The sequence below is a fragment of the Cutaneotrichosporon cavernicola genome (assembly GCF_030864355.1).
Source record: "Cutaneotrichosporon cavernicola HIS019 DNA, chromosome: 3".
In the NCBI taxonomy this organism is placed as follows: Eukaryota; Fungi; Basidiomycota; class Tremellomycetes; order Trichosporonales; family Trichosporonaceae; genus Cutaneotrichosporon; species Cutaneotrichosporon cavernicola.
This window is the reverse complement of record NC_083395.1, coordinates 848,834-874,867: the sequence shown is the minus strand read 5'-3', so window position 1 is coordinate 874,867 and position 26,034 is coordinate 848,834. Positions and strand designations below refer to the sequence as shown.

The 26,034-nt window shown below is 59.2% G+C and overlaps 10 protein-coding genes across 10 annotated transcripts; 3 read left to right on the top strand and 7 right to left on the bottom strand.

Annotated features, from left to right (window-relative positions):
* Positions 1–990: 990 nt before the first annotated feature.
* Positions 991–2,439, bottom strand: CcaverHIS019_0303330 (uncharacterized protein; the record flags this gene model as incomplete). Its single annotated transcript, XM_060598767.1, has 1 exon — positions 991–2,439. One exon carries the CDS (start codon positions 2,437–2,439, stop codon positions 991–993), a length of 1,449 nt encoding a protein of 482 aa, XP_060455528.1.
* A 176-nt stretch (positions 2,440–2,615) lies between these two features.
* On the bottom strand, positions 2,616–3,453 carry CcaverHIS019_0303320 (uncharacterized protein; the record flags this gene model as incomplete). Its single annotated transcript, XM_060598765.1, has 2 exons — positions 2,616–2,983; positions 3,057–3,453. The coding sequence occupies 2 exons, from the start codon at positions 3,451–3,453 to the stop codon at positions 2,616–2,618; spliced, it is 765 nt and encodes a 254-aa protein (XP_060455527.1).
* A 169-nt stretch (positions 3,454–3,622) lies between these two features.
* CcaverHIS019_0303310 (uncharacterized protein) lies at positions 3,623–5,912 on the bottom strand (the record flags this gene model as incomplete). The annotated part of the gene is made up of 8 exons (XM_060598764.1): positions 3,623–3,987; positions 4,025–4,281; positions 4,326–4,642; positions 4,678–4,813; positions 4,850–4,895; positions 4,972–5,073; positions 5,650–5,697; positions 5,792–5,912. 8 exons carry the CDS (start codon positions 5,910–5,912, stop codon positions 3,623–3,625), a joined length of 1,392 nt encoding a protein of 463 aa, XP_060455526.1.
* A 1,685-nt stretch (positions 5,913–7,597) lies between these two features.
* On the bottom strand, positions 7,598–8,872 carry CcaverHIS019_0303300 (uncharacterized protein; the record flags this gene model as incomplete). The annotated part of the gene is made up of 1 exon (XM_060598763.1): positions 7,598–8,872. One exon carries the CDS (start codon positions 8,870–8,872, stop codon positions 7,598–7,600), a length of 1,275 nt encoding a protein of 424 aa, XP_060455525.1.
* A 1,711-nt stretch (positions 8,873–10,583) lies between these two features.
* RPO41 (uncharacterized protein) lies at positions 10,584–14,716 on the bottom strand (the record flags this gene model as incomplete). Its single annotated transcript, XM_060598762.1, has 2 exons — positions 10,584–14,034; positions 14,067–14,716. The coding sequence occupies 2 exons, from the start codon at positions 14,714–14,716 to the stop codon at positions 10,584–10,586; spliced, it is 4,101 nt and encodes a 1,366-aa protein (XP_060455524.1).
* Positions 14,717–15,293: 577 nt separating this feature from the next.
* CcaverHIS019_0303280 (uncharacterized protein) lies at positions 15,294–17,765 on the top strand (the record flags this gene model as incomplete). The annotated part of the gene is made up of 5 exons (XM_060598761.1): positions 15,294–15,439; positions 15,471–16,295; positions 16,330–16,478; positions 16,511–17,052; positions 17,085–17,765. The coding sequence occupies 5 exons, from the start codon at positions 15,294–15,296 to the stop codon at positions 17,763–17,765; spliced, it is 2,343 nt and encodes a 780-aa protein (XP_060455523.1).
* A 146-nt stretch (positions 17,766–17,911) lies between these two features.
* On the bottom strand, positions 17,912–19,804 carry CcaverHIS019_0303270 (uncharacterized protein; the record flags this gene model as incomplete). Its single annotated transcript, XM_060598760.1, has 2 exons — positions 17,912–19,573; positions 19,610–19,804. 2 exons carry the CDS (start codon positions 19,802–19,804, stop codon positions 17,912–17,914), a joined length of 1,857 nt encoding a protein of 618 aa, XP_060455522.1.
* Positions 19,805–20,709: 905 nt separating this feature from the next.
* On the bottom strand, positions 20,710–21,576 carry CcaverHIS019_0303260 (uncharacterized protein; the record flags this gene model as incomplete). Its single annotated transcript, XM_060598759.1, has 1 exon — positions 20,710–21,576. The coding sequence occupies one exon, from the start codon at positions 21,574–21,576 to the stop codon at positions 20,710–20,712; it is 867 nt and encodes a 288-aa protein (XP_060455521.1).
* Positions 21,577–22,496: 920 nt separating this feature from the next.
* On the top strand, positions 22,497–23,945 carry CcaverHIS019_0303250 (uncharacterized protein; the record flags this gene model as incomplete). The annotated part of the gene is made up of 1 exon (XM_060598758.1): positions 22,497–23,945. The coding sequence occupies one exon, from the start codon at positions 22,497–22,499 to the stop codon at positions 23,943–23,945; it is 1,449 nt and encodes a 482-aa protein (XP_060455520.1).
* Positions 23,946–24,187: 242 nt separating this feature from the next.
* CcaverHIS019_0303240 (uncharacterized protein) lies at positions 24,188–25,437 on the top strand (the record flags this gene model as incomplete). Its single annotated transcript, XM_060598757.1, has 6 exons — positions 24,188–24,275; positions 24,397–24,484; positions 24,525–24,588; positions 24,733–24,972; positions 25,132–25,220; positions 25,260–25,437. 6 exons carry the CDS (start codon positions 24,188–24,190, stop codon positions 25,435–25,437), a joined length of 747 nt encoding a protein of 248 aa, XP_060455519.1.
* Between the last annotated feature and the right edge of the window lie 597 nt (positions 25,438–26,034).

Below are 26,034 nucleotides of genomic sequence, written 5' to 3'. Positions count from 1 at the left end.
GACGTTGAGATCGAGTCTTCTTGTAGCTTTAGTCTTTCAAAGGACAAATGTCGCAGATGTTGGCAGGCGACTGAGCAACTGGACTAATCGTGAGCATTGTCTTTGCCAGAAATGAGTCGAGCGCCACACACGGAGATAGCGGGATATACCACGTGGCAAGCTTCACTCCAGCTGACTCTCCCACCCCCGCCCACTGGCCATCTCCTCCGACCTCCGACCTCCGAGCACTGAGCACCGGATAGCGACAACAACGATGGCCGGACCAGGTGCGTATGATGGGGATTGGGAGGCGGGGAAGAGAGGATACGCTTACAGCAGGATTCCACCCCCACGCGCCCTCGCTCTTCTACCGCGGTCTCGCCAAGACCCTCGGCTTCGGCATGTGGTTCTTCGTGTTCTACCGCGCCCGGTGAGTCCGTTACGGCGCAGCGAGTATGCGGGCAGGAGGGGAGGATGGAACGAGGGAGGAGAGGAGGGAAGCGCAGATGGGCCAACGCGCGGACAGCTGGAGGAGGCTGCGTGGCCGCGCCGAGACGAGCAGGCGGAATCCGGCTGCCCGGCATGACGCAGCCACGCTGCCTCCCTTCAGCACAGGATTAGGAAGTGTGTGCTCCGGCGTGGGCTCAGATGTGGGCTCTGGCCTGGAGCGGTGTGCACACTTGCCTTGTACTTGGGAACGCGAGGTGCGACGGCCGCCCTGCCGTCGCCCTGCTCCAAGCTCCTGCTCCATGTCGCATCTTGGCGCGTGTTGGGACCACTCAATCACTCTGCGCTGTTTCACCATCGCATCACTCCTCATGTTTCCCACGAGACAAAACTAACCCGCAGCCAGGACGGCCCTGCGCTCATTGGCCTCCGCCACCCATGGGACGGCCACGGCCACGGCGACGACCACCACTAGTATGATATGGATAGCATAGGTTCGGCTACTGGTACGCAGAGGCTTGGTACGCAGAGGCTGTGGTCAGGCTATCCTTCCCATCTGTCGTATTACGGTAGAGCGTCGAGCACATCTGCTCGGCGCACCCGGTGGGTACGCGCCCACTCATTTGCGTCTCCGCCAAACACCCTGACCATCCTCTCCGTCCCATACGCCTCCCATGGCGCTTCGCCTTTCACGAACCGCACCCACGCAGCGTGCATCTCTTCCGCGAGCTCCTGTGGCCCGCCCCCAAAAGCAAGCCCGTCAGGTGACGCCAGAGCGTCAAAGACAAAGGGCAGTTCAGTGGCATGTGCCGCGCCAAGTGGGCCAGCATGGGCGAACTCGTACACCCACGTTTCTCCCTCTTGCCTAGCGCTGGCGAGCGAGTCGGCAGGCTTCCGCATCCCCACATCACTAACCAGTTGTCCAAACACCTCGCCATAACTCGCAAAATGTGTCCAGAGCGCACGCACAGCCCTCAGACCACCAAGCCACCATCCCGCGCCGTAGAGCTTGAGCCAGCCAATATCCTCTAGTTCAGAGGGAGAGAGGAAGAGCTTGTACTCTTCCGTGGTGGTGCCGATCATGATTGGTATCTTGAGAGCAGGGAGGATGAGGTGGGGTGAGGTGGGGAGGGTAGGGGGGTCGAGGACGACGCGAAAGATCGGCGCGCCAGAGAGCACGCTATCTCCCTGTATCGACACTTGTCTTGCGCGTGCATCGAGGACTTGTGCCACGCTCTTGGTCATGAACGCCTCTTTAGTCTCTGGGATGTTGAGCTGTTTCGCAACGCCCCTCGTGGCCGTGCAGGAAGGTTCGACTTGCAACGGCGCCGACATGATGATTGCGCGTGAGATTAACGGCAGCGTGTTTTCTTTTGCTAGGAGGCAGGCAGTGAGAACACCGCCCGCGCTTTCACCTTTTACAGAGATGCGGTTCGGGTCGCCGCCAAACGCGCCAATATTGTTATACACCCACTGCAGAGCGGCGGCCACGTCCTCGAGTCCCAGATTCGGGGCAAAGGATGACCAGCCCTCCACTCCCAAGCGGTAAGTGGGCGAGACGAAGACGATGCCATTGCGGGCAAAGGCGACTCCAGAATTTCCTGGTTGCGCGGGAGAGCCGCGCTCGAGGGCGCCACCGTGTAGCCAGAGGAGGACTGGGTGGGAGGTGGGGGAGAGGGGTGGTGCTGAGGATGGGTGGGAGGTGGAGGAGAGGGGTGGTGATGAGGATGGCAGCCGCAGCGGGGCCCAGATGTTCAGGCGCAGGATGTCGTCACGACACTCGGATGGGAGGCCGGGGACTGGCGCAAGCAGGTCCCCTAGTCGGTTGGGGTAGGGTCGTTGTGGGCTGGGTGGGCCGAACAAGGTCGCGTCCAGCTCACCCTCCCATGATGTGGGGGTTGGCGACTCGAACCGCTCGGCGTCCGCATACGGGATGCCGAGGAACCTAGTGATTCCGTCAGTAGTGGTGCCGAGCACAGTGCCGTGCGAGGTCTGGACGACTGGCTGGTCCATTGTATTCTTCTTGTTGAATGTCAAGTGTGGGCAGTTGAGTAGCAGGTGGAGCCATGTTGCCCCGCATGGGCCATCATGATCTGGCTGTGCCGACTTTCCAATTAACGGATGCTCTCTCACGACAAGCGTACAGTAATGAATGGTGCATGGTTACAACACGAGACACGAGGTCGCTCTCATCGGCGCACGTCCTCGATCTTAACGCTGAACCCGACGGGGCCGGCCGGCTCGGCCTGACGCGTCCACCCCAGCAGGCGGTGCTTGACCCACTCTCCCACGCCCTCCCCGGGCAGCGGGCGGATTGCCTCCACTTCATGACTGGCAATGAGGCCAGAGTAGGGGTTGAATGTGTAGAGGTTGCTGGTTGTCCACTCTGCGCAGTGGTGCGGAGGGAGACGCGGGATGCCGTGCAGCGAGAGCATGACGCGGATCTGCCGGTGCCGAACGGCAGGGGTGTCCTTGAAGCCGTCAGCGAGGGAGTGGGGTGCCTGGGGCGGGGAGAAGGTCATGCGTTGAAGGGTCGTGGCGAGGTCGGTGTGGAGGGCTGGCGTGAGCGTCAGAACGGGCGGGAGCAGTGATGAGGAAAGGAAGAGGGCACGGACAATACTCGGACTCACCATGCAACCCGCTCCGGCCAGTCGCAAACGCCATCCGATAAGCCGTGAGGCCTGGGATCCGAATAGGAAACGGCGAGGGGAGCTTGAGCACGACATGCGGACTAAACACTTCACGGGGGAACAGGTCGTCGCTGCCCAAACTGGGATCGAAGAGGCGGGGCAGCGTCTCGCGAAGATGTAACATACCGCGACCAACGCGGATCTCCCACTCTGCATCGTGGACGGGCGCGTCGGGCCTCTCGCCATTGGGCGGGTTGGGGTGGGAGAATGTCGGTGGGGTGGGAGAGAAGTTGTGGAATGGGTGTGATGGCAGAGGAGGGGGTGGTGGTGTGGACAGAGCGCGCGCTGCGGGAACGATTACGCGGGTGGCGCGCGCGGCGCGGCCTACGGCTGCCATCGGTGATGGCTGATGGAAGAGATGACGATGAAGAGATGGGGATCGAGATGGAGAGAGAGATGCAAGGCTAGGCCCGGATCCATTGTACTATGACGCACATCCCCAATGTCAGGTGGAGGCGCCACGTGGGATACATCTGTACATGGCTAAAACAGCATGCAATGCTTTACTATCCCTCCTCTCGATCAAGCAACCGCGCCAGGCGGTTGGCGTACCCCGACGCCCCCGAGTTTACCATCCACTGTAAGCCCAATTTAAGCACATGCGCTGGCGTAACCGCCTGTTCGACAGGAAGGATACCATGTGGTCCAACATGTGGCGCCGCAGTTGCTCTGGGCGCCATGAGTTCGGCGACGAGGGCGTCTTCGTCGCGTGGACCAGGTTGTGAAGCCCAAGCACGTAGGATCAGAAGGGCGTGATACCCTGCTCCTGAGAATACGATGTTGTCTTTAGGTAACGGCCAGCCGGCGGATATGAGGAGGTGGGCGGCGTGGACGATGGGAAGAGGATCGGTGGTGGATTTTGACTCGAGGTCTAGCATCAGCATCAGCTCAGTCGGAGAATGACGCACCCTCAACTCTTGGGGCGCGGAGGAGGACGTATCCGAGATGATATCCCACGCTTTGGCCGTACGCGTGTCCCGCTGCTTCTAATAATGTCTCGAGCGCATGTACCCGGGCCGGAAGCGCAAGACCAAGTACTTCCTGCGTGTGTCCAAATACCCGTTCTTCGGCCCGATAGGCCCGAATACCGTAATGTATTGTGGTGTAAAGTACACTCGCGCCGAACTCGCCCACCGTAGCGGGATATCGTGGCAATGTCGCCAATCTATTATCAGCCAGATCTCTGCTAATTTATGAAAAAAGACTCACGCAGCTCCCACAGAGGTCTGTTCGCGCGCCACCCAAGCATCCGAGGTGAGGAGCCATCGCTCTTGATCTGGGATTGGGGCAGACGCTACGTCTGATAGCCCAAGAGTGGTGTCGAAGAGGAGGACCGCCAAGCCCAGACGCGTCGCCCGCTCGTGCCGCACCCACGTCGCAAAATCACTTTCGGTCTGGCGAGGACCGAGGAGGCGGAGAGTGCGTACGTGTGATCCCAATGAGGCGAGGATTAGGTGTGCGCGTGGGTTACCACATGATGAGGCGGCGAGGTAAGCTAGTAGGAGGACGTGGAGGCTGTCTAAATCCTGGAGTCAGAGTGACATGGGTGGACCGAACTCACGGAGGGTTCGAGGACGCGCAATGTTTCGGCCACTTGGCAGGAGAATGTGCGGGCGCGGATGTGGGGTGTGGCGTGAGCTCCCGAGGCGAGGAGCGCCGTGATGAGAGCCGGTGGGGCGTGGGATGCTTCAAACGTGCTTTTGTTAGCTGGAGCTGGAGCTGGGAGGACTCACGGGAGGTGGATGATGGGTAATTGGGGCTCGACGCGTTCAAAGTGGGCTGCCGTCAGTTCCATACGCTTTAATAACCCCCAAGCTCTATTTCTGTCTCCCGTTCTGTTGCCGCCGCCACTCACTGTTTATCAAGTAGTTGGCTGTGGACAGGTCGGGCCACCGAATAGTGCGCTCAGAAACACACCAAGCCTTGGTGCGGAGATACACCTCTTCTGTGAGCCACGCTGCCCCGTCAGAAGTGATATGCCACTCCCCCTCGGTCTGTACTGCGTCTCCCGCTAACCGTGGTGCGAGGGGGGGATAAGCGTATCCTTGAATCGAAGCGCGGGCAACAGCTCCATCCCAAACACCCATTTCCGATCCCTCGTCCTCTGCGTCCTCTTCCTCACTCTCGTCTTCATCTTCGTCTTCGGCGAGTGAACGGAACTCTGGGAGCCACAGGTCGAGCGGGCTCGTGGGCTCCAGTAATGGTCGATAAGGGATATATGGGAGAGTTGAGGGCCATGGTCGGCCCCTTTCGTGTGCTGACGCATGCATGACCGCCTCCAAGGCAACGCCTGGTTGCAGGACCCCAAAGTTTGGCGGTACGGTTGGGGGCGCACTCAGTGGTCCGCCTACTGGTGGTAGGGCTACGTCGTTGGGTTGACTGCCCATTAGAAGTGATAACTGGGGCGGGCCAGGACAGGGCGGGCTGCGTGATGAGGGACCTGCGCTAGCTCCTCGACTTCGGGATCGGGAGAGATGGGATGATTCGCTCCCTCCCCGATGGGTACGCATGTGACGTTTCAATACATCGGGACGGCGGAAGGTGCGCCCGCATGTTGGGCACGAGAGCTTGCTCTCTTCATCTGGGGTTAGGGGGTTGGGTTGGGGGAGAGGGTTGGGGGAGAGGGTTGGGGGAGAGGGTTGGGGGAGAGGGTTGGCACAGAGTCTGTTACTCACGGTTACGCTGGTGTCGGCGCAGGTTCTCGATACGCGTAAACCGCCGCCCACACTCGCACACGAGGGTGCGTGATGGCCCAGCATCGGGCGAGTTGGCGAGCGAGTCTGCATTCGAGTCCATCTTGCGAGCTTGCGATCTGGAGAGGGGTTTATTTCCCTGCGTCTGCGACGTTTTGTTTTTGTGTTGTCGTGTTGCTTATCAGCGCAATATCTTACGCTGTCGTCGTTCTCTACTCTAGTCTGCGATATAGATGGTATAGATCGTAGCGGGCGTCCCAGTCGCCTTATCCAGCTTGACAAAATCAAAAAACAATATTAGTATGCATGTCCAGTGATCTACAACCCCGCCCGGACTTAGCGGCCCGGTGTCCGATCACCGACACCGAGCCGTACTTCCGCACGTCCCCGTCCACTTTCACATCCACATCCACATCCTCGCCTCTAGCAAGTCTCAAGTCAGAGATTAAAGGCGAGTTGAAAGAAGCCCGTCGTTGTCTTTATGCGTGAGTCTTGAGTCTTGAGTGCGGTCTTTGAAGACGCCGAGATAGCCCACGATCTGGTGGCAAGGCTTGTTGTATTCCTGCCAGTTAGCTTTTTGGGTGACTGGGGCCTGCTGACCAGCATGACGAGACCCGCTTAGGACATGAGCTCTGTCAACATCCGCCTCCGGGTCCGGGTCCGCCAAAACCTCGGGAATATACCACGTGGTGAGTTTGGAATCTGAGCAGGAGGGGTTAAGGTTGAGGGGGGGTGGGTCCGATCATACCCGAGTGACAGTGGCACTTCAGCCAGCCGCAGGTCGCACTTGGATGCCGTACTTGGCCGTGGCCGGCAGCCGCCGGCTAATGCTCTGACAATATGGAGGCGCAACTCATCTGGTTTCCACACTTGCGCACTGCCGGCCGCTTACAGGGCTGGCTCGCAGCAACGGGGCGTTGCTGCGGTTGCCATCAGGAATGGCACCAAAATTGAAACAGCGGCACACGCACGTCCATCTTGATCTGTAGATCTGCATGCCCAGCTGTGAATCAAGGCCACATTGCACTGCCACATGCTCAGCTTTGCTCAGCGGTGCCAATCTACATTGCTCGACATGCTCGGCAGCTTGGCAGCTCGGCAGCTTGGCAGCTTGGCAGCTTGGCAGCGTGGCAGCTTGGTCAGCGTACAGACAGCATCAGCAACGGTGCGTCACCCATCACCGATGCATGCAGTCCCCGCCAACGCACACCTTTGATTTTCAAGATTTTCATAGGGTTCTATCGTACATGTCTACACAGCAACGGAACAGGCTACGGAACGGAAGCACAGCTCGAGACGGCGCAGGAACCTATCACTAGGCTAGACGCCACGCCTGCAAGGCAGGTAGTAGCGGTTCGCGGGATGGTTGAGGCGGTCTTGAATTCTGTGGTCGGAGGTAGGGTAGGCAGGGTGGAGAGCGGATGGCGGATGCGATGAACGGAGTCTAGACAGAAGTAAAAACTGCAAGTCTGTGAAAGGGAGGGAGTGTTCAGGGTGATGGTGGTGAGGAAGAGTTGGAGTTTGCTGGCTTTCGAGCCGTCATACCCTTGGTCCATGCCTTCGCGTAGCGAAGGTCCTCGTTTCTCTGCCGCTGATGCGGCGGCGCTGCAATTTGGACAGTGGGAGAGAAGACGATGGGGGACTCGGTATGACTCAATAGGTAGAGCCAGGAGAGGATAAGAGAGAGGTGGTGGACAGCGTGTAGCTTGCCAATTTCAACGAGTGGGTGGGAGGGATGGCGACCGGCTGCAATTAAGAGCTGCCGACATCCCAGAGCACAGGCGAGCCTCAGATGAGGCCGCCCGACTCGGCGCGCGAGCGCATGCGGCTCTGCGCGCGGACTACCGACGGCGAAACGCCCTGGCGCTTGGCGTCGACGAGGGGGCCGTCGGAGTGGATACCCTGGCGGTGTCGCTCGAGGTCATGGAGACGCGAGAACGAACGCTTGCACATCGAGTGCGGGCACTGGTGAGGCTTCGGGCGACCGGGGTCGTGCGTGTGCATGTGCGACTTGAGGTTGAATGCACGGGCAAAGCCGCGGCCGCAGACGTTGCACTTGTGGCGCTTGCGCGGGTCGTCCGGCGTCTTGCCCGGAACGTACCCGCGGCCGCCGCCGTGGAGGTTAGTGACCGAGGTAGACGAGGACATCTTGCCGTCGGAAACGAGCTCGTCCTCCTCCATGTCGTCGTCGCCAGTGATGGTGGGGAGAGCAAGGCCGTTGGAGGGGTAGATCGGAGTGGAGAGATAAGGAGGCGAGCCACCAGAGACGGAGGTGGATACCGACTCGCGGGACCAGAGGGACGGAGGCTGTGCCATGGGCTGTGCCATGGCACCGGCGCTCAGCGGCTGTTGGAGGTGGGTGGGCGTCATATAGTAGGTGCCCATCGACAGGTTGTGCTGCGCAGCGTTGGCATTGGCGTTGGCATGAGCCTGGAGGTGGGCATTGGCAGCAGCGTGAGCGTTGATTGCCTGCTGGTGTGCGCGCTGCTGGATCTGAAGGGTCGTGTTCCAAAAGCTATGCTGTTGCTGCTGGCCGACGTTGCCGTCGGCATAAGTGGGCTGACCCGACTGAGCCTGGAGCGCGAGCATGTTCTGCTTCATCATGTCGTTGTTGTTCATGTCCGGGACAGTCATAACACCAGCGTTGATGTTGATGAGCTGGAGTGAGGCGAGGTTGGCGTCGGCGGTGGCCTGAGCGGCGAGTGCCTTGTAGTGAAGGTAGCGCTCGAGGTGGTGCTGGCTTAAGGCTTCGGCGGTTGAACCAGTGCCCTGAGTGGGTGTTGACGAGATCGGGGAGATCTGAGGGACACAGGGAGCGAGTGGCTCAAAGGTAAAGGAAGGCCCGACCGCGTGGACGGGGGAGATGGTCGACGACTTGGGAGACACGAGTGCAGTCGACTCGGGGGTGGCACCAACGTCAAACGACAAGTCGGAAGCGTCAAAGTCGAGAAGGTGGCCGTCGTCAGAGACGGAAAGAGGGGGGGAAGGAAGGTTGCTGGCAGCGGCGTGCTTGCGGATTAGCTGCTGCGCTTCGGGCGAGGCGAGGTAGACAGGAGAGGACATGGGTGAGGGAGGGTGGGGGTTGCCCAACGGATTTGTGGCCGACTGGCAGTAGCTATGGGAGTTGGTTTCTCTTTGATGTGTACAAGGAAGAGAAGGGTGTCTTGATCAAGACGAAGAAGAAGTAGTAAATGGGATGATGAAGGATGCAGAAGAGGCCAGGTGGTGTGAATGAATGGGTGTGAATCGAGGGTGGGCGGAGTGGGAGGATGGGGAGGATGGGGAAGGTTGAGAGGGGCAAGGGGAAAAGGCAAGCGATAGCAACCGTACTAAAATGCAGTGCAAAAGGGGTTTCAAACGAGGTCCACACGTTCATCGAAGAATAGCACCAGGTGCGGAACCTGAGCAGATCCAGTTGAAAACGACAGGCGGTTAACCCTTCCCTCCCCCAGGGCATAGGGCAGATTATGGTGCAATCCCCAACACTCGATCCCTGAATCTCCCTGTCATCACCCCCATGTACATGGCATGCTTTGGTCCAAACGAGTCACATTCAGGGGTCCAGCGGAATCAAATGACGCAACTTTTAGATCTCTCATCCAACCGACAAGCCCGAGAGGAACGCGAGCGAACCGACAAGTAAAGTAAAAGTAAAGACGGAGACCAAATGGTTCTCCGAGCCCTCAACACCTCACTCGCTTCGGCGACATATGCTGCGGCGCCCGCAGGCCCCGTCACGGGCGCCGCAGCACTCAACGACGCAGGGCCTTCACCACACGCTCTTCTGTTGATCTGAGATAATTGGACCTGAAATCCGCACCACAATCCCGCATGCCAGCACGCGGCCCCCAATCGGCGACTTGCATTGTTCAGCATCGACGTCAGGCTGTGCATTCACAGCGTGCTCATGCATCATGCTTGCATGGAGCAACAGCAAGCGACGTCATCAGCCCCGATCGCGCCGTGTTGTACCTAGTACTTGACTTTAGCTCGCTCCAAACAAGGGTACAACTCGCCCACACCCCACACCCGCCAGTCTTGCGGCTTTCTATTCTTCAGACGGGAGATACATTTCCGTACGACCAGACGGTTGTGCACGGCTACCGGAGAGCTCGAAGGGCTGGACTCACAACGGGATCGAAGCGATATCTCTCTATGACGTACTGTCATCCCCAATAACAATGGACCTGAGTTGAAAGAATATAGCGCAAGAAAATCGCGCAGGAAGCGCGGAATTGCGTAAAAGAAACAAAGGACTCAGTTTCGATCTGTTTTTGTTTTTGAGGCGGCGCCAAGGGTTGAATTGTTGAATTTGGAGGCCCAAAACTAATCTACCCAGTCGACATCTTATGTCTGCTTTGGTAGGTTTGGTTCTGCCACTGGGATTGGGATCAAGGGGGCCGGCCAGCGACTATCTCTGTCAATCTGACCCGCGCCAATGGATCTGGTACCTCAGTGAGGCCAGAGAGCTTGACACACACGCACGAGTGGCATACAGCAACAAAAATCTCTGACTCGCTTGAGGCACTCGCAAACTCTCCCCTCCCGATCTCCGGAAGAATGGTTATGCATGCAGATAAATGCTTACAGACAATGCGTACAAATCCTACCGCGCGAGGCGGAGTGGTGTTCTAGATACCTGGAGTGGCTCTGGCACAACCGGCAGATTGGTTGTCCAGTTCGATCGCGAAACTCTAGGGTGCGCATGCGACGGGGGTCGTGGCAGGGCGCTGCGTGGCGATCGATCGCTCACTGCACTCGTGGTGGGTAGCGCTTACGAGAAGAAGTACGCCGATTCGCGGATGCGCTCGACGTCGAACTGGCCGCGGGGCGGGGTCGGGGGCAGGAGTGCGCTGAGCTTGACAAACCTGACACCGTTGACCACGACCTCGTCGTTGTTCGAGTATGGCGCGAACTCGGCCAGTTCGGATGGGCTAAGCATCGCCGCCGAGTCGTCCTTGGTCCCAATGTCGTCGTCCGCCTCGGGCTCGGCGCCGTCGTCCTCCTCCGTCTCCTTGTACGCGTCGGCCACTTCGGCAGCCACGTCGCCAGCCGCCATTGCGACCTTGGGCTGGGCGCCATACACGGCCGGTGCAGCTCGGCCGGAGAGACCACCAGCTGCCACGCGTTCGCTGCTGCGCTCCTTGGCCGACTCGATCAGACGTGCGTTGCTCACGGGGATGGCGTGGTTGCCGTACGCCTCCAGGAAATCGTTGCGGAGCATTCCAATGAGGTCGTTCGAGTGAAGGTGGATAAACTGGTCGCGAATCTTGTCACTCATCTGCTCGACCGTGGATGCGTGCGTCCAGTACGAGTCGTGCACCGACGCAAACGTGACACCCTCCATGTTACAAGCTGCCGCTGTAAGGAGCATATGCGTCGCGTCCAGCGAATGGATGTAGTTCGGGGGGAACGCCGTCGCCTGCTTCATAGGGGCGACCTCGGTCATCTGGTGAGGGTCCGTGATATACACCGTCTGCAGCGAAGTCATGACCTGCTTCTTGGCGCCCTTGCGGTACGGCTGGACAACAGGGAGGCCGAGCGGAGTCGTCCATGCAACAGCAGTCATCAGTTCCTTTGCCAGGTTCTTGGCCTTGGTCTGTTCCCTGCGCCCCCTTGTGCCCGTTTCGCCGTCCTTCTTGCGGGCCCCCCTTACGGGCACCTCGGTGGTGTCGGTTGCCTGGATCAGGCGCGATTCGGGGATCGAACGGGCGATAAGACGCGCACAGAGCGTGAGCCAGTCCTGGATCGCACGAGCTCCAGAGAACAGGTCACCGATCGATGCGAGGACCTTGCGAGCGACGTAAGCCGAGACAGGGTAGATGTCCTCGGCATGGATGCCGCCACGGGCGACAAGCTGGCGCGCGATCTGCTCGCGAGCTCCGATGAAGGTCACACCGTACACGGTTGTCATGACTGTCTGCTTGACGACCTTGCGACCAAGTTCGCCCTCGATCAGGAGCGCCATGGGCAGGCCAGCCTTGCGGTCTTCCTCGATCGCTGCGTTCACAAGATCGGCAACACCGGTGTAAATGTCGGCCGGGCGGTCACCACGCTCGAGGTTGACAGCCTTGGCTCCACGCACGTCACCGCCGAGGGCAGCGTAGTGCTGCATACCGTTACAGGTGCCGTCCTGGTGAATGGGAATAGATGATTCGTAGGCTTCCGGGTTAGTCGAGCGGAGGGCCGCGGCGAGGTCGAAGCACGTTGCGAGGCACTGCCAAGGGTCCTCAGCCTCGAGCCACCAGCGCTTGCCGTTCAGCGGGTTATCCGCCGAATCAAAGATGTCGGCTTCATGGTCACGTGCAAACTGCGCACGCTCCTCAAAGCTCGCTTTGTCAAAGCCGTAGACGTTGGCCAGCTGGATCTGCAGCCACTTGAGACCAGTCTTGCCGAGCGGCTTGCTGGTACCGAAGGTGAGGAGGCCACGACACAGGTCGTCACCGACAGGAGACAAGTGTGGCGGGATAGGGTATGCACGGCCGCGGAAGTCCATGTTGTGGGGGATGTAGAACACGTCGTTGAGATACGCACGGGCAATCTCGAGGTTGTAGTTGAACTTGCAGCGCTCGCCGTGGTCCTTCTTTTGCTGCAGCATGACGGCCTTCATACGCTCATGGTATGCCGCACGCGCGCCGGGGTCCGTTGAAGCGTTCGCGGGCTTCTCAGGCATGGTGTAGTCGCACTTGTCGGGTGCCGCGGGGATATCGGCGATGCCGTCACCACTGTTCCACGCCTCAAGCACCGTGTCAAACACTTTGCGGTTGATGCGCCAGGGCGTCCCCGACAGGACCTCGAGTCCATGGAACACGGCCTCAAGGTGGCCTTCCCTGCTGGCCTTGGCAATGTGATTCTTCTGCTCGATCGAGTCCTTGAAACGCATAATCTCAACGTTGGTGCTGAGGTACATGCCTTCGTCCCAGTGGGTCCACTTGCGGGGCTCGACAAGCATTGGAAGGTGCTTGGGGTGGATCACCTGGCGAACACTGTCTTGGCCGAGGCGCGTAGCAATTGCCGGGTTGACCTTGATAACGCCCAGCTTCTTGCCGCGCACGTACTCGTAGCCGTGCGAGAATGCTGGCTGTGTCTCCGAGTGCTTGATCTTGGTCTCTGGGTCGACGGCATGTCGCGTTACAGTGCTGACCTTGATCAGGCTCTTGATGAGGTACGAGCCGACGCCCATGCACACCATCTGCGACCATGGAGGTGTCCAGACCGATCGGAGGGCCTCCTGGGGTGTGGCGTTCTCGCCAGGCTCAAAGAGCTGCTCGGCGTCCACCTCGTTACCAATCTTGGACCACAGCTTGTCAATGTTGGAACGCGTCGGCTTGTTGCTGTTCGGATCGAGCGTCTTGGCCCAGATCGTCGAGTCAGCGCCAGCGACTGAACGGATGACATCCGCACGATGCTCCATCTCGACTGCGCGGCCCACAGCAACCATGCCACGGAGCGACTTCATACCGTCAACGATACCGCCAGATCCAACCATGCGCATGAGCTCGAGAATAGTGATGAGCGCAAGGCGTTTAGCGGGGAGGACGTTGAGGTACACCATGAGGTCCCTTTCCCTCATTTCGACCTGCGCCGACCACTTGTGTGGGTTCGGGTCAGCGTCTCCTTTCGCCAAGACGCGCTCGGTCATCCCGCGGATGTCCTCCAGAAGATGATCGGTTAGGGCGACGTGCCAGCGGTGCATGTGGCCCTGAAGCACGTTGCGCTGAAGACGCATGTCTTCACCCTGCTGCCCAATGTTCGCGAGCTGCTCGGCAGCATGTTGAAGATCGGCCTCAGCTGCCGCGTACGATGCCTTCTCGAGGGCCATCTGGCGGTTGTACGCGGTCATCTCCTGGTTGATGGGCTCGAGTGCGGTGCGGAGGTTGTCAATGGTCCAACGGGCCTGCATGGCACCGGGGTGTGTTGACGTAGAGCCGCGCAGCTCCTTGGGCATGGAGGAGAGGCTGCGCTTCGTGGTCTTGACCTTCTCCAGCACAGGGCTGACCTCGGGAACAACGTCGCTCTCACGGATTTCGCGCTTCTTGCGCTCCAAGCCCTGCACCTCCTTGACTTGCAGGTCAAGCCAGTCCAGCAAGTGCTTAGCGCCGTGCACCTTGAGCTGCTCAAGGGCCTTGGTAACGTCATCGCGGGACATACCGGCAACCATCGTGTCGAGGCCGATTGCGGGGTGCTCGATGTATGGGATGATGGGGTCGAGCTTTCCGTTCACCCTGCCGTTAGCGTTGCGCCACAGATAACTCACTTGACGAGTGCCGTAAACCACGCGCGGTAGACCAAGATACCGTCCTTTTCCAGGAAGGGTTCTCCGGACGGGGAGCCGTTCATCTCCTCCCAGCGCTTGATGAGCTGCTTGGTGCGGAACTGCCACAAGTCGGTGACTTTTTCTCCCGCAATCGTGGTTGGCGGCTTGCAGAGCTGGGCGACGCCGTGGATGACGTTGGCCCAAACCTGTGTCCTGGGCAAGAAGGCCTTCTCGTTCTCGACGTCAGACAGAAGCGCCGTGAAGATCTGGTACGCGCGGGGCACGAATTCTCGTCGCGATGAGCAGATCGAGAGGAGGGATACGGTGTCGAGTGCCGCAGTTGGGCGGTACAGCTCAGCGTTGAGCTGGTTGTCTTCCCTGGCGGTGGCGGGGAGGGGCGGAGGAAGGCCGATGTGCGAGGATTGGAACATGGGAGGGTAAGATGGCATTGGGTTGAACTTGTGTGCCTCGGGGTCGGTGCGGTGGGTAGCCATGAACGCGGGCGGGGCATAGTCGTGGGCCTCGACGGCGGCGACGCTCGGCTTTGACCGGGGTGTGGACGGCGAAGCGAACCCACGAGCGAGGGCTATCCTGGGCCCAGCCGTGGCCTGGAGGCGCCGTGTGACGCCGACGTTGACGGTACGGAGCATAATCGAGAGTGTCGTGGGTGAGGCTGGAGGGGTATAGTACAAGTCGGGGGTCGTGTGAGGTTTGGCGGGGGAGACGCCGTGGGGGGCCTGGTGTTACGCAGAACCCTTTTGAACGAGTGGGAGGATGGAGAGAGTCCCCGAGTGGGATTGCAGATGAGGAGAAGGGGATGAGGCGAGATGCAAGAGGAGTGAGGATGGAGGGATGCGAGACAAGTAGAGGAGGAGGAGGAGGATGAGGAAGGTGAGATGGGATGTGAAAGTCTGTTGGGTGGTGGCGATACTTCACAATCCACTGTACCAACAGCCGAAACCTCAAAAATCATTCCCTTTCCGAACAATACCCAAAGGTCACGTGAAACGGGAAATTGCTAATCATATTCGTCCGACCCATTAGACATGGCCTAATACACATTCCATAAGCCTCTGCGGGATCAAATTAACCCCGGATTCACGTCTCCGTGCGGCCCCGCAGAATGACGGCCGACTTGGTACCACTTGGTCGGTACCAAGCAAGCACTGTGCACACGAGACACCTCCATCACACTCTCCCATCACTCCCACGCCCACCCCCACACCCATGACCACCTCGGCGACGCTGCAGGCCTTAACCACAGCCTCTACGGATGCTGATAGGCTCCGTGCGCTCAAAGACCTGAAAAACTCGGTGATTGGCAACACTTGGAAGAAGGTCGAGCATGCAGGCGATGATGCGCTGCTCCAATAGTGCGCGTGTCTCCGGCGGCGCTGACGCCAGCCTCCTCACACTCCTCAAGAACGCCGGTGACGACAGCGTGTGCGTGAGCATAGTATGCGAAACCGCGGTCATCTTCGGTGCGCTCGGAGCGGCTGGCGCACTCACCCTCCGCCCACTTCTTGCTGAAGGTGTGCCGCAGCGCCTGTTTGCGCTCGTGCGCGAGATCGCACCGGAACAGCCGGGGTCAGCGCGCATACTCGCACCCGTTCTGCGAGCCCTGCGCAATATCCTGGCTGCAACGGCAGACACGCTGTGGGGCCACAACTGGGGGGTTGGCGCGGAGCAAAAGGTCGTCGGGACTGGGCTGGTTGGCGATGACGTCCTCCACCCAGCCCGCGTGCGTGGGAGTGCGCGTGCAGCGGCATGGCGTGCGGACGCGAACACGGCGCTCGGACTCGTATTCGAGCCAGAGAACCGCGTCGCACTTCTTGCCCTAATCGATGCACAGCCAGAGCCAAACGTCCTCCTTCCCATATACCAGCTACTTGCACGTCTCACACAACGGTCCTCTCATCGGGAAGCGCTTGAGTTACATGGCGCCGACGGCGAGGAAGTGCCCGTGTCCCTCGTCGATCACCTTCTCGATACCATGGTCGACTGGCGCAGTCCTGGTCAGTGGCCTAACCCCAAGCTCTTGGAAGCGGCTCTTGATCTCCTCAGCGCCCTCGTCAAGGGCCAGCCCCGCATCGCGACGTATGTCCGCCAGTGGTCTACTGGTCTTGACATCGCTGCTGACGACGGAATTACCGTGCCTGAGGTAGTCACCGTGCTGTGCGAGCTTCTGGAGACTGGGCCACCGGGCGTGCGGATCGCTGTCGCTGGGTGGTGAGCTATCGCGTTCGACCTCGACTGACGCTAGCTTGACCAACATACTGAAGGCGGACAAGGGGCACCACGTACGCGATCGCCTGGGTCTGAACCGCACGAATAACGATCTCCTGAACGTCATCGTTAAGCTGTTGCGCACGGAGGCGATCGAGGAACGCGTCAAGCTGTGCTTCGTCCTAGGTGAGTCACTGGTACTCCTTAGCTAACATTAGCGGCACTGACGTCGGATGACGAACGGCTGCAGAAGATTGCGTTCGACGAGAACTGCCACACGCAGCTGATCGCGATGTTGGTCGAGGTCGACGGGGATGAGGAGCGCGGTGAGCTGGGGCACGACGCTGCGAGCCGCATGCGCGAAGGTGCGCTGCTAGCTCTAGCTTCACTGTGCTTCCAATATGAGCCGACGCGGAGCGCGATCGCGGACTCGCCGACGTCAGTGCTGTCACTTGTCCGTGGCGCCCTCCAGCACCCGAGTTATGGCGTGCGCGCTGCGGCGTGCCAGCTCGCACGCGCTCTCTCACGCACTGTCGCGATCTTGAGGACGTCACTTGTGGATTCGGGTGTCGGCGAGGAGGTGATCGAGACGCTCAAACGCGAGGTCGCGCGTCGGAGGGCAGGTGGTGACGACGGCCCGGCCGACGGCGGCTTCGACATGCTCCCCGAGCAGGAGGTTGGTGAGCGCCAGTTCACGGTCGAGGTTGCGGCGACTGCGACGATCTGCAACCTTATCACAGACTTTTCACCACTCAAATCTGTGAGCTAGTCTCGATGCAGCAGCTGACGCAGAAAATCGCCGATCCCGGCGGTCTGGAGCTCCTCGCGGGCCTCACGACTGTGCCGTATGAGCCGCTGGTGGAGAACGCTCTGTGGGCCTTCAAGAACCTGAGCTACCACGCGACGCAGCAGCTCAAGGACGACATCATGACTGCCCTGGGATGGGATGCCTTACGCGGCCTAATGTCCGCGCCGACACCCCTCAATGCGAGGGTGCAGGCGCTGGGTATCCTGCAGAACATGCTGGACAAGCAGACGGGGAGCCAGCTGGCGCGCACCGTCGAGTCGATGGGGACCGAGGCGTTCTTTTTACTCATGGGCGACATTCTACGCGCCGATGACACGGAAGTACGCGTCGCTGCGTTGTTCTGTCTCGGAAGCGTTGCGCTGGGCAATGAACGCCTGCGGCGGCAGATCATGGAACGCAACGAGCTCGTCGAGGCGCTGAGTGATGCGTTGAATGCGCGTGATCCGCTGATCTGCACGCCGGCAATTCGGGCGTTGCGCCACCTGATCGAGAAGAGCGAGAAGAGCGATGGCACGCGTTCATGGCGTCCGCGCCAGGGTGTTGTGGATCTACTCCAGCCGTACGAGCTCAAGACGCGGCTGCGCGAGCTGGCGGACAACTCGGCCAACGTGACAGTGCGCAGGGACGCGTGTAACCTCCTGGAGATTCTTGAGCGTGCGCGGTAGGCGAGGAGTGAGGAGTGAGTGCGAATGGCACATAGGAGAGTAGCCAGCCAGGGAAGAGAAGAGACTGGAGCAGCTGAGCTTGTTGTACAAGATATAGTATACATGCTGGTGTATTCTTCAATCTAGTGTCTGGCTACTGTAGCTTGCTAGTATCCGGCCGCAATGCCGTTCTTCCTACTATCGCTGGCCGCCCAAACACCCTTCTTGTCAACAATGACGGCCTGTACCTCGCTCGCGCCGACGTTGATATCGAACTGGCCGATCTTGTGTCCGCGCTTGGTGAGCGCGGCGAGCCAGTCCATATCGACACCATCAGGCCCGACTTCGAGGGTAGTAATGTGGGGAAGGATCTGGTCGTGCAGGCGGCGTCTCTCGACAGCCGCGCTGACATTATCGCCACACGCGAGGTTGAGGAGAACCATAGCGACAGCGGGGAAGATACGGCTCCCCCCGCTCCCGCCAAACACGCCAACCACCTTACCCTCTGGGTCGTGGACGATGGTAGGCGCGGTCGATGACAGAGGACGTTTACCTGGCGCCGGGTAATTGTAAGGACTTGGGGGAAGTCCAAAAGCATCAGGCAATCCCGGAACAGCAAAGTCGTCCTGTTCGTCATTGAGAATGATCCCCGTCTCGGGACACATGACATGTGACCCCCAAATGAGGTTGATTGTGGATGTGACACTAGCGGCACCGCCCCACTGGTCCAAGATCGACAGGTGGGTCGTCCCGCTATCGGTGATAGGTTCCGTCTCGAGGCCGTAATAAGCTGGTTCATGGGTATGGTTTGTGATTCTGGCGCGTTGGGTGGCGGCCCATTGGGGCGTACGGAACTCTGCTAGACGTGTGAGGTTGGTTGCGAATCGAGGGTCACAGATTTCGGAGCGGGCACCGAAAGCAAACTTCATCGCTTCGATCAATTGGTGGCTCTGTTCCTCGGCAAAACATTCGTCGCCGGAAAGACCCTTTAGCAGTGGGTCCATGATCTGTAACATGCCGAGCATGACGCCTCCCGAAGCAGGCGCGTCGGCCGTATACACGGTACGGCCCCTAAATGGTCCGCTGATGGCTGGGTAGCTGTGCGATTTGTATCCTGCCAAATCATCATGTGTGAGGATCCCGCCGTCGGCCTGTACGGTGGAAACAATGTCGTCGGCGATCGGGCCCGAGTAGAGTGCGCTTGGACCTTGCTTGGCAATGGCGGAAAGGGTACGCGCGTAAGTTGGGCGACTGATCCAGTCGCCTTCAACGAGCAATTCACCACGGGGAGCATACACCGCCGCCCACACCTCATCCTTGAGGATAAAGCGGCCAAATACACGAAGGCGACGGGCGAGTTCGCGGCTCACCTGCCACCCACTGCGCGCAAGTTCAGCGACTGGCTCGACCAGCTCATGCCACGGCAGTTTGCCGTACAACTTATGGGCCGCTTCAAGACCCCGCAATTCGCCAGGTACGCCGACGGCCAGCCCGCCGACCTGCGATGCCGTCCGTCCAAGCTTGGAGTACATCTCGGCACTGCTTGCTGCGGGAGAGGTCTCGCGGAAGTCGATCGAGGTTACTCCAGGTTGACCGAATTCAGAGTTTGGCGGGACGGAGACGAGCGCAAAGCCGCCTCCACCAATACCGGAGGAGAAGGCGTTCAGGAGTCCAATGCAGAGGGTCGTGGTGATGGCTGCGTCGACGGCCGTGCCGTTGTGCTTGTGCAGAATGTCGAGGCCCATCTCGGAGCACGTCTTGTCTTCGCTGGCGACGGCGGCGCGGCTGGGCCCGATGAGGTATGCCGGATTGCGGGGGAGGCCTGTGGGCTGGAGTCAGCTTGTCTTGTGGGGAAGACTACTCACGGGTGGGAGCTTGTAGATTGGTGGAACCATGGGTTCGTTGTCGTTCAACCCCGGCCGATGCTGCCATCCCATCACAGCGCCGGCGCCGAGACCTACTCCCAACAAGAGTAATAGGACATAGTTGAGGGCGCGCTTGGGATCTCTACGTGGCGCGACGTTGGCTTGAGGTAGGAGAGGTGTCGTCTCCTGCGGCATTGGGATTAGGTATGTATCAGTAAGTGAAAGTGAAAGTGGGCAGAGTTAGAGAAAGTGAGGTGGTGGCAAGTGTTGGAGGTTAGTCGCTGATGTATCGTGTATCGTCTTACGCGATCAAGGTAAAGCCCTGGATTAAACGATCGGCAATCCCCGATAATGTGCAACCGATCAAGCATTCTGGGATTACCTTTGACTTGGATTCGCTCCACACCCCGTTGAATCGTGCCACGACTGAGATCTGAGAACGATGGCACCAAGAGAAGCGTGACGGGCCCCGCACAGCCGCACGGGGAACTGTTAACTGGAGCTGGGCAGAGTTGACTGACTGCCTTGCAGGGTATGGTAACTGTGGCGCAAGGTGCCAGGGGTGAGCGGTATGGTGACAGTGACGCCTCGTATCGAGATATGTAGAGGTTTCATTCGAATCTACAGGATCTACTGATATCTACGACTTTCAATACTTGGTTAGGACGACCGAGCCAGCGCGCTCTGTACCGTGAGGTTGATGATTCCTTTGGGCGCATCGGGCGTGTAGTTGAGCGAAAAGTCCGAGGGGACGTATGCCTTGAGTGGTTTCGGTTGCCGTAACTTGGCTACGCTGTCCCGCGCCAAGCAGACTGACCAACCAACTTTGGTCGCAAGTGCGTTTTGGACATGAATCGTCCACTTCGGATGATCGGTCCGCGCGGCCCGATGCTAGTTGCTTTCAACAAACATAGTTTAAAGCCAAACTACTATACTTCCAGTCCCATACAGTACATTCATACAGTTGCCCTTCGAACTTATTGGGTTGACAAACCCCAGGTATGCAACAGCCACTCTTCGTTTGCTGCTACACATTTGCATGGTCAAATCGGCGTGGTTACAGTAATCTACAAGGTTAAGTCGAGCTGGGCGTACTGCAGCTAGCCTGACTTGTCCAGCGCGTCCTGGACAGCCTTGGTGATGTCGCGCTTGGGAGCGGAAGGCGTGTAGGCGCCAGGCTCGGGCCACTGGCCCTTGCCCCACTTGACACGCACGGCTGCCGACAGAGCCTCGACGCCGCCCGCCGCCTTGGCAGCGGCAGCCTCCTCAGGAGTGAAGGACTTGATCACCACCTTCTTCCCACCAGCAGATTCGATGGCGGCGGCGATCTCGCGGCCGGTGGCAGAGTACTCGACTACGGTATACTCGGCCTTGAGAGTGGGAAGCTGGGCGATCTCGGCGACCGCGGCTGCAAGGTACGCCAGGCTCGTAATGGGGAGGGCACGATCCTCGGCGTCGCCGTAGAGGGTGAGGGTGCCGGCGGCGATGTCGATGCCAGTGAAAGGGCTGAGAACGAACGACTCGAATGTGCCGTTGTGTACAGTCGTCGTGGGAATGCCGAGCTCGCGAGCACGAGCAATGAGCGCCTCCTTGCCCTGGATGAATGCAACATCGCGTATCTCGTCGGGGGTAAAGTTGAGGGAGAAGTCCGAGGGGATGTACGCCTTGAGAGGCTTGGGAAGGTTGGCAAGGTGAGAAAGGAAGGCGGCATCGACGGCAGGGTCGGTGCGCGAGCTGGCGTTGATCAGGACATCGATACCCTCTAGAGCCTTGTGGACCTCGGCCTCGGAGTCACCAATGTCGAGGGGGCGGGTCTGAGTCTCAGCGTCGAGCGCAGGGAGCTTGGAGGAAGGGCGGTGGAGGACGATGACCTTGGCGTGCTGGGTGGTGAGGGCCTTGAGGAGAGCCGAGCCGAGGAGGCCGCTGGCGCCGATGAGGCCGATAGTGGGCTTGGTGGTGTTGGTCATGGTTGAGAGGGGTTGGTGAGTTGTGAGTTACAGAGTTGATTGATACCTAGATGGATAGGTGGGAATGCCGTTTGATGTTGATGGTTGATGAGAACGAGTTGCAAGTGCTGGTCGCCCTTGCTTTTATGGAGCACAACAAGGAAGTGTTGCGTAAAAGTACTCAGCATGGTTCTCACACCCGAAAGTGCTAACGGTTTAGTTTGTCACGGATTAGTTGAACACTTTAGTGACTTTGGTGGTGGGATATATCAGTCAGCCTCGTCATTCCTCGTCACGTTGATGACCATCTTGGTTTGGCGTCGTGGAAGGCACATGCACATTGCGAACACTGTGTATTGCGTCGTCGAGAGCGTAGTGTGCGTCAACTGTAGTTGCTAACTGTTTTAACTGTCGGAGTCATTGGTCATGTTCTGACTAAGATTGTATTAGAAGTAGAGTGAGTGTTGGAGGTCGAGAAAAGTAGCATCCATCACGCAATCGATTCAATCAAACTACAGTTGCCCAATCTCTCCAGAACGTGAGTCAGCTAAAGATGGCCTCAGTTGTGTCTGAAACTGTGCTTGATCAGCTAAAAGCAAGATTAGATGACACTGCAATCCTCAAGCTTTATGTTAGCTATGCATGGCTTGTTCCACTCTGAAGCCATGGCTTCTTGGACCGACGAGTGTTGGAATGCAGACCTCCAATCCAGGCACGGTGAGGGTATAGATTAGTAGCCAGCAGCCAGCCGGTCGTGCCTGAATCTTGCCGGTCAACGCGCGTTCATCTTTGAGACTCGGCATGACAGGCTTGGCTTGTTCTCACCTCCCCCTTGACCATGCAAACTGATATATACCTCAACCTTCCGCCACCCACTAATACTCCACTCACTCCCCACTCACAAACAATACAATAAACCCCCAGCAGGTATCCATGTCGCCATGGTAGCGAGGTACACCGCGACCAGCGTAGCCTCCCTAATACGGGGGGTGGCGGCGACCGTGCGCCTTGCGGGCGCCGCCAAACCGGGCACGCTACATCGTTTCCGCGCAGCCCTAAGACTTGCCCTCCACTCGGCCCAACCAGTCCTTCAAGTCCCACATCTCCCGGGCTCGGGCCGAACCGCAGTTCGCGTCACTCAGCTCTCCCACAACGTCCCCCGTCATCCACTCGGCCCCGTCGGCGGCGCCTTCCGGACCGGCACCTATCGGCCTGGTTCTCGGGCGCCCCGCGGTGCCGCCCTTCCAGCCAATGTCGGATTGGGGAGCGCAAGGACCTTTGCTACGGCCTCACCGGCCGGCAGTATTCCGGGAGCGACGGGTAATGTCCCCGTTGTTCTTCGGGCGTTCTCACAAATCTTCGACGACGAGGACAAGTACAAGCCCCTCACCCGTGGACGCCGTTACATCCCCTACACTCCTCGTAAGGAACGTCGTACTACCCCTCGCGCGAGGCAGCTCCGCAAGCGACGTGCTCCCTCGTGCTCGTCCTCCGCCTCCATCGGCGAGCAGCTCGCCGCATACTTCCCCTTCCGCCCCGTCGAGGTCGATGTCGTCCTCCCCCCTCATCCCGAGGACCTCGTCACTCCTGGCATGAGCGCCACCCTCGCTCTTCCAGTCGCGCCCTCTCTTGACGCTCTCCTGGCCCCTGAACCAATTCCATACGCGGACGCTGAAGTGGGTATAGGCGTCCTGTCCCGCCTCTGTGATGGTGCGGAACCGCTGCACGACGCATACTCGGCCGCAGGAGCCCGCCTCATTCCCCTCCTTGCAAGGATGGAGGCACTCGGTCTCCTCAATCCAGGTGCATGGCCAAAGGTATCCCTCCAGATCCTGTGTGATTCTGGACGGCCCGATATTCTTCGGGTGGTCTTCGTGGATCGATGCGCTGGAGACGTATTGGCTCTTTTGGGCGATATGCTCGAAGCCGGCCGTTTCGCTCTCACCGACACCTACGTCGAGAGCCTCAGTCCCGCAGACGAGGCAGCCATCGCCGAACACTGGGACAGCGTCCACCCCGCGCCTACCGTTCAGCCATCGTCCCCCTCTATGGATCTCGTCATGCCCATGGTCGACTTATCCACTCCGACTATTCCATATGGCTCGTACGCTGAAGAGACTGAGCCGATATGGCCCGAATCCTCGCCGTCCATGTCGCCTAGTTCGACACCCTCAATGCTCGATAGCTGGGCGACGAGTCCGGCCCTCTCGCGCAATCTCAGTTTTATCGACAACTTGGATTTGGCCAGCTTTGTCAGTTCCACCGAATCGGATGGATGGTCTGTTTCGCCTAGTGAGGAGGATATGGCCCTCGAGGGGGTGGCGGGCCCTGGTATTGAGGTCCAAGTTAGTTGGGTTGGGCCTGGGCTGAGTTTGATCGACTCGTGGTAGTAAAGACAGCATCGGATGAAAGAGTGGCACTGGATATGAGGAGGGAATCTGTCTAATTACAAGTGCAAGTTAAACGTGGTGAGGCGGACGTTTCTAGCAGCTGAGTAGACATCCATTGCAGCGGTTAATGTTGATCGAGGCGCCACTCTCGGGTGTACCTGCTAATTCAAGGACAAACGTCACCCACCACCCTCCACCCTCCCACTCACTGTTTCGTTTGTTCATCGTTCATCCACAACACAATGCTTGCCGGTCTCGGTCTCCTCCTCGCCGCGCTCCCAGCTCTGGCGGTTCAGCTTAGCGGGAATCTCGTCAACAGCCCGACCTTGAGTGAGTCGATACTAGCATCCTGGTTGGATCGCTTTTGATCCGCGCGTAGTTGAGACCGAGACCCCTTCCTATAGCCCATCTCTCGCTGCCATAGCTGGCGGATCGAGTTAGCTGACGCTAGATACCTCCAACCTCCCTATCGACGCGTATGTCGACCTCGACTTTGGGAGCGCTGTCGCGCCGTTCCGTGCCGACGGAAGTTTCAGCTTGTGAGCCCAACCTCAACACGTCAGTATCAGCTCACACCAGCGGCGAGGTCAAGCCGGGCCAGCATGTTGTGCGACCCATGGTGCGCGGGTACGCGATGACGGATGTGAGTATCCCTAGTTCTCATTCACCATTCGTCTTTTCCACCAACCTTCCCTCCTCACCATCCCTCTTCGCGTTCCCTCTCGTACCCGTCCCCCTTCGCCTCTTACCCCCCCCCCCCCCCCCCTCTCCCAACCACTAACCCCAGCTTATGGTCACTGTCCCCACCGACGACGCCGCGCCCCACGTCCAGCTGTTCATCGCCGGCAAGCAGGCGCTGCCCGTGTCCACGGCGTCGCTCGAGTTCCCCCTCCTCGTTGGTGCAACGTATGCGCAGAGCTTCTACACCGAGGCCAACGCCATGAACATCCTCCAGATGCTCAAGTCGCCCATGGTGCTGATGATGCTGGCGTCGGGCGTGATGGCGTTTGTCTTCCCCAAATTGACAGTGAGTCGGCTGGCGAGAGTGTAAAATGGCACGTGGCACAAGTTGCCAGGCAGACGTCGCCAGATGCGAGGACGCTGCCATGGCAACCGGAACAGGGATGTTGCGATCTGGAGCGCGTAATTCGATCACCGCCATCCCGACACAGTACACTGACAGCAGGCTAGCATGGACGACCCCGAGCTCGCGGCTGAGATGGCTGCTCAGCGTAAGCGGATGACTGCCGCGTCGCAGATGGACTGGACTGGAGCGTGAGTTATTGTTACTAGTCGTGGACTAGCTGACAGCAGGCTTGCGAGTCGGCTCGCTGGAGAGCAGTCGCCTAGCAACGCGCCGGCTCCGGGCACTGCTTCGCTCTCCGCAGCATCCGCGGACGCCACCGGCACTTCATCCCCGGGCCCTGCTGCAGCACGGGCGCCTGCCCGCGGTGGTGCAAGCGGTGCGAAGCGTGGTGGCAAGCGGCGATAGTTGTGGCACGGTGACGGGGCTGCGGGCTGCATACGCATCTCCCATTTCGTGCAATGGTGGACGACAGGAGTAGACTGCGGATGGGCCTAGACCTGTCCATTAATCCGTGGGATACCTATGTTGGGAGCTGTGTCGATTTCAAGATTGTCGATTCAAGGCAGACTTGTATTAGGTGCTGCAAGACTGCGGATGGAATATCGCTTGATCGAATACATTGCGATTGCAGGACGATTTCGGACGGCGGTGTAAGCTTTCCGCAGTTGGCTTTGTCACCTCATCCGTGGAAACAGTAGACTGGATTGACCAGTTGCCAACTGAAACCCATCGTTCTGGGTCATTTTTGCTGCGCTCGCTGATCGCCGAGGCGTTTTGACCTTAGTACCTACCGCTCAGAAGGCTTCTCGGCCGTCCTCGAACCTCGAGCTCACGGCCCGCCAGTCACCGCCTCGTCTCAGCCACCACTGGGGGTTTGTTCGCTGTGCGATTTGTGGACAATTGGACAAGTGATTGGGTTGTTACGTCAGCTTTGAACTGGTTGGTTGTCCAAATATGGTGGTGGGTAAGTTTTAAGGGACTTTTGTAGATTGGCCCCTGGTT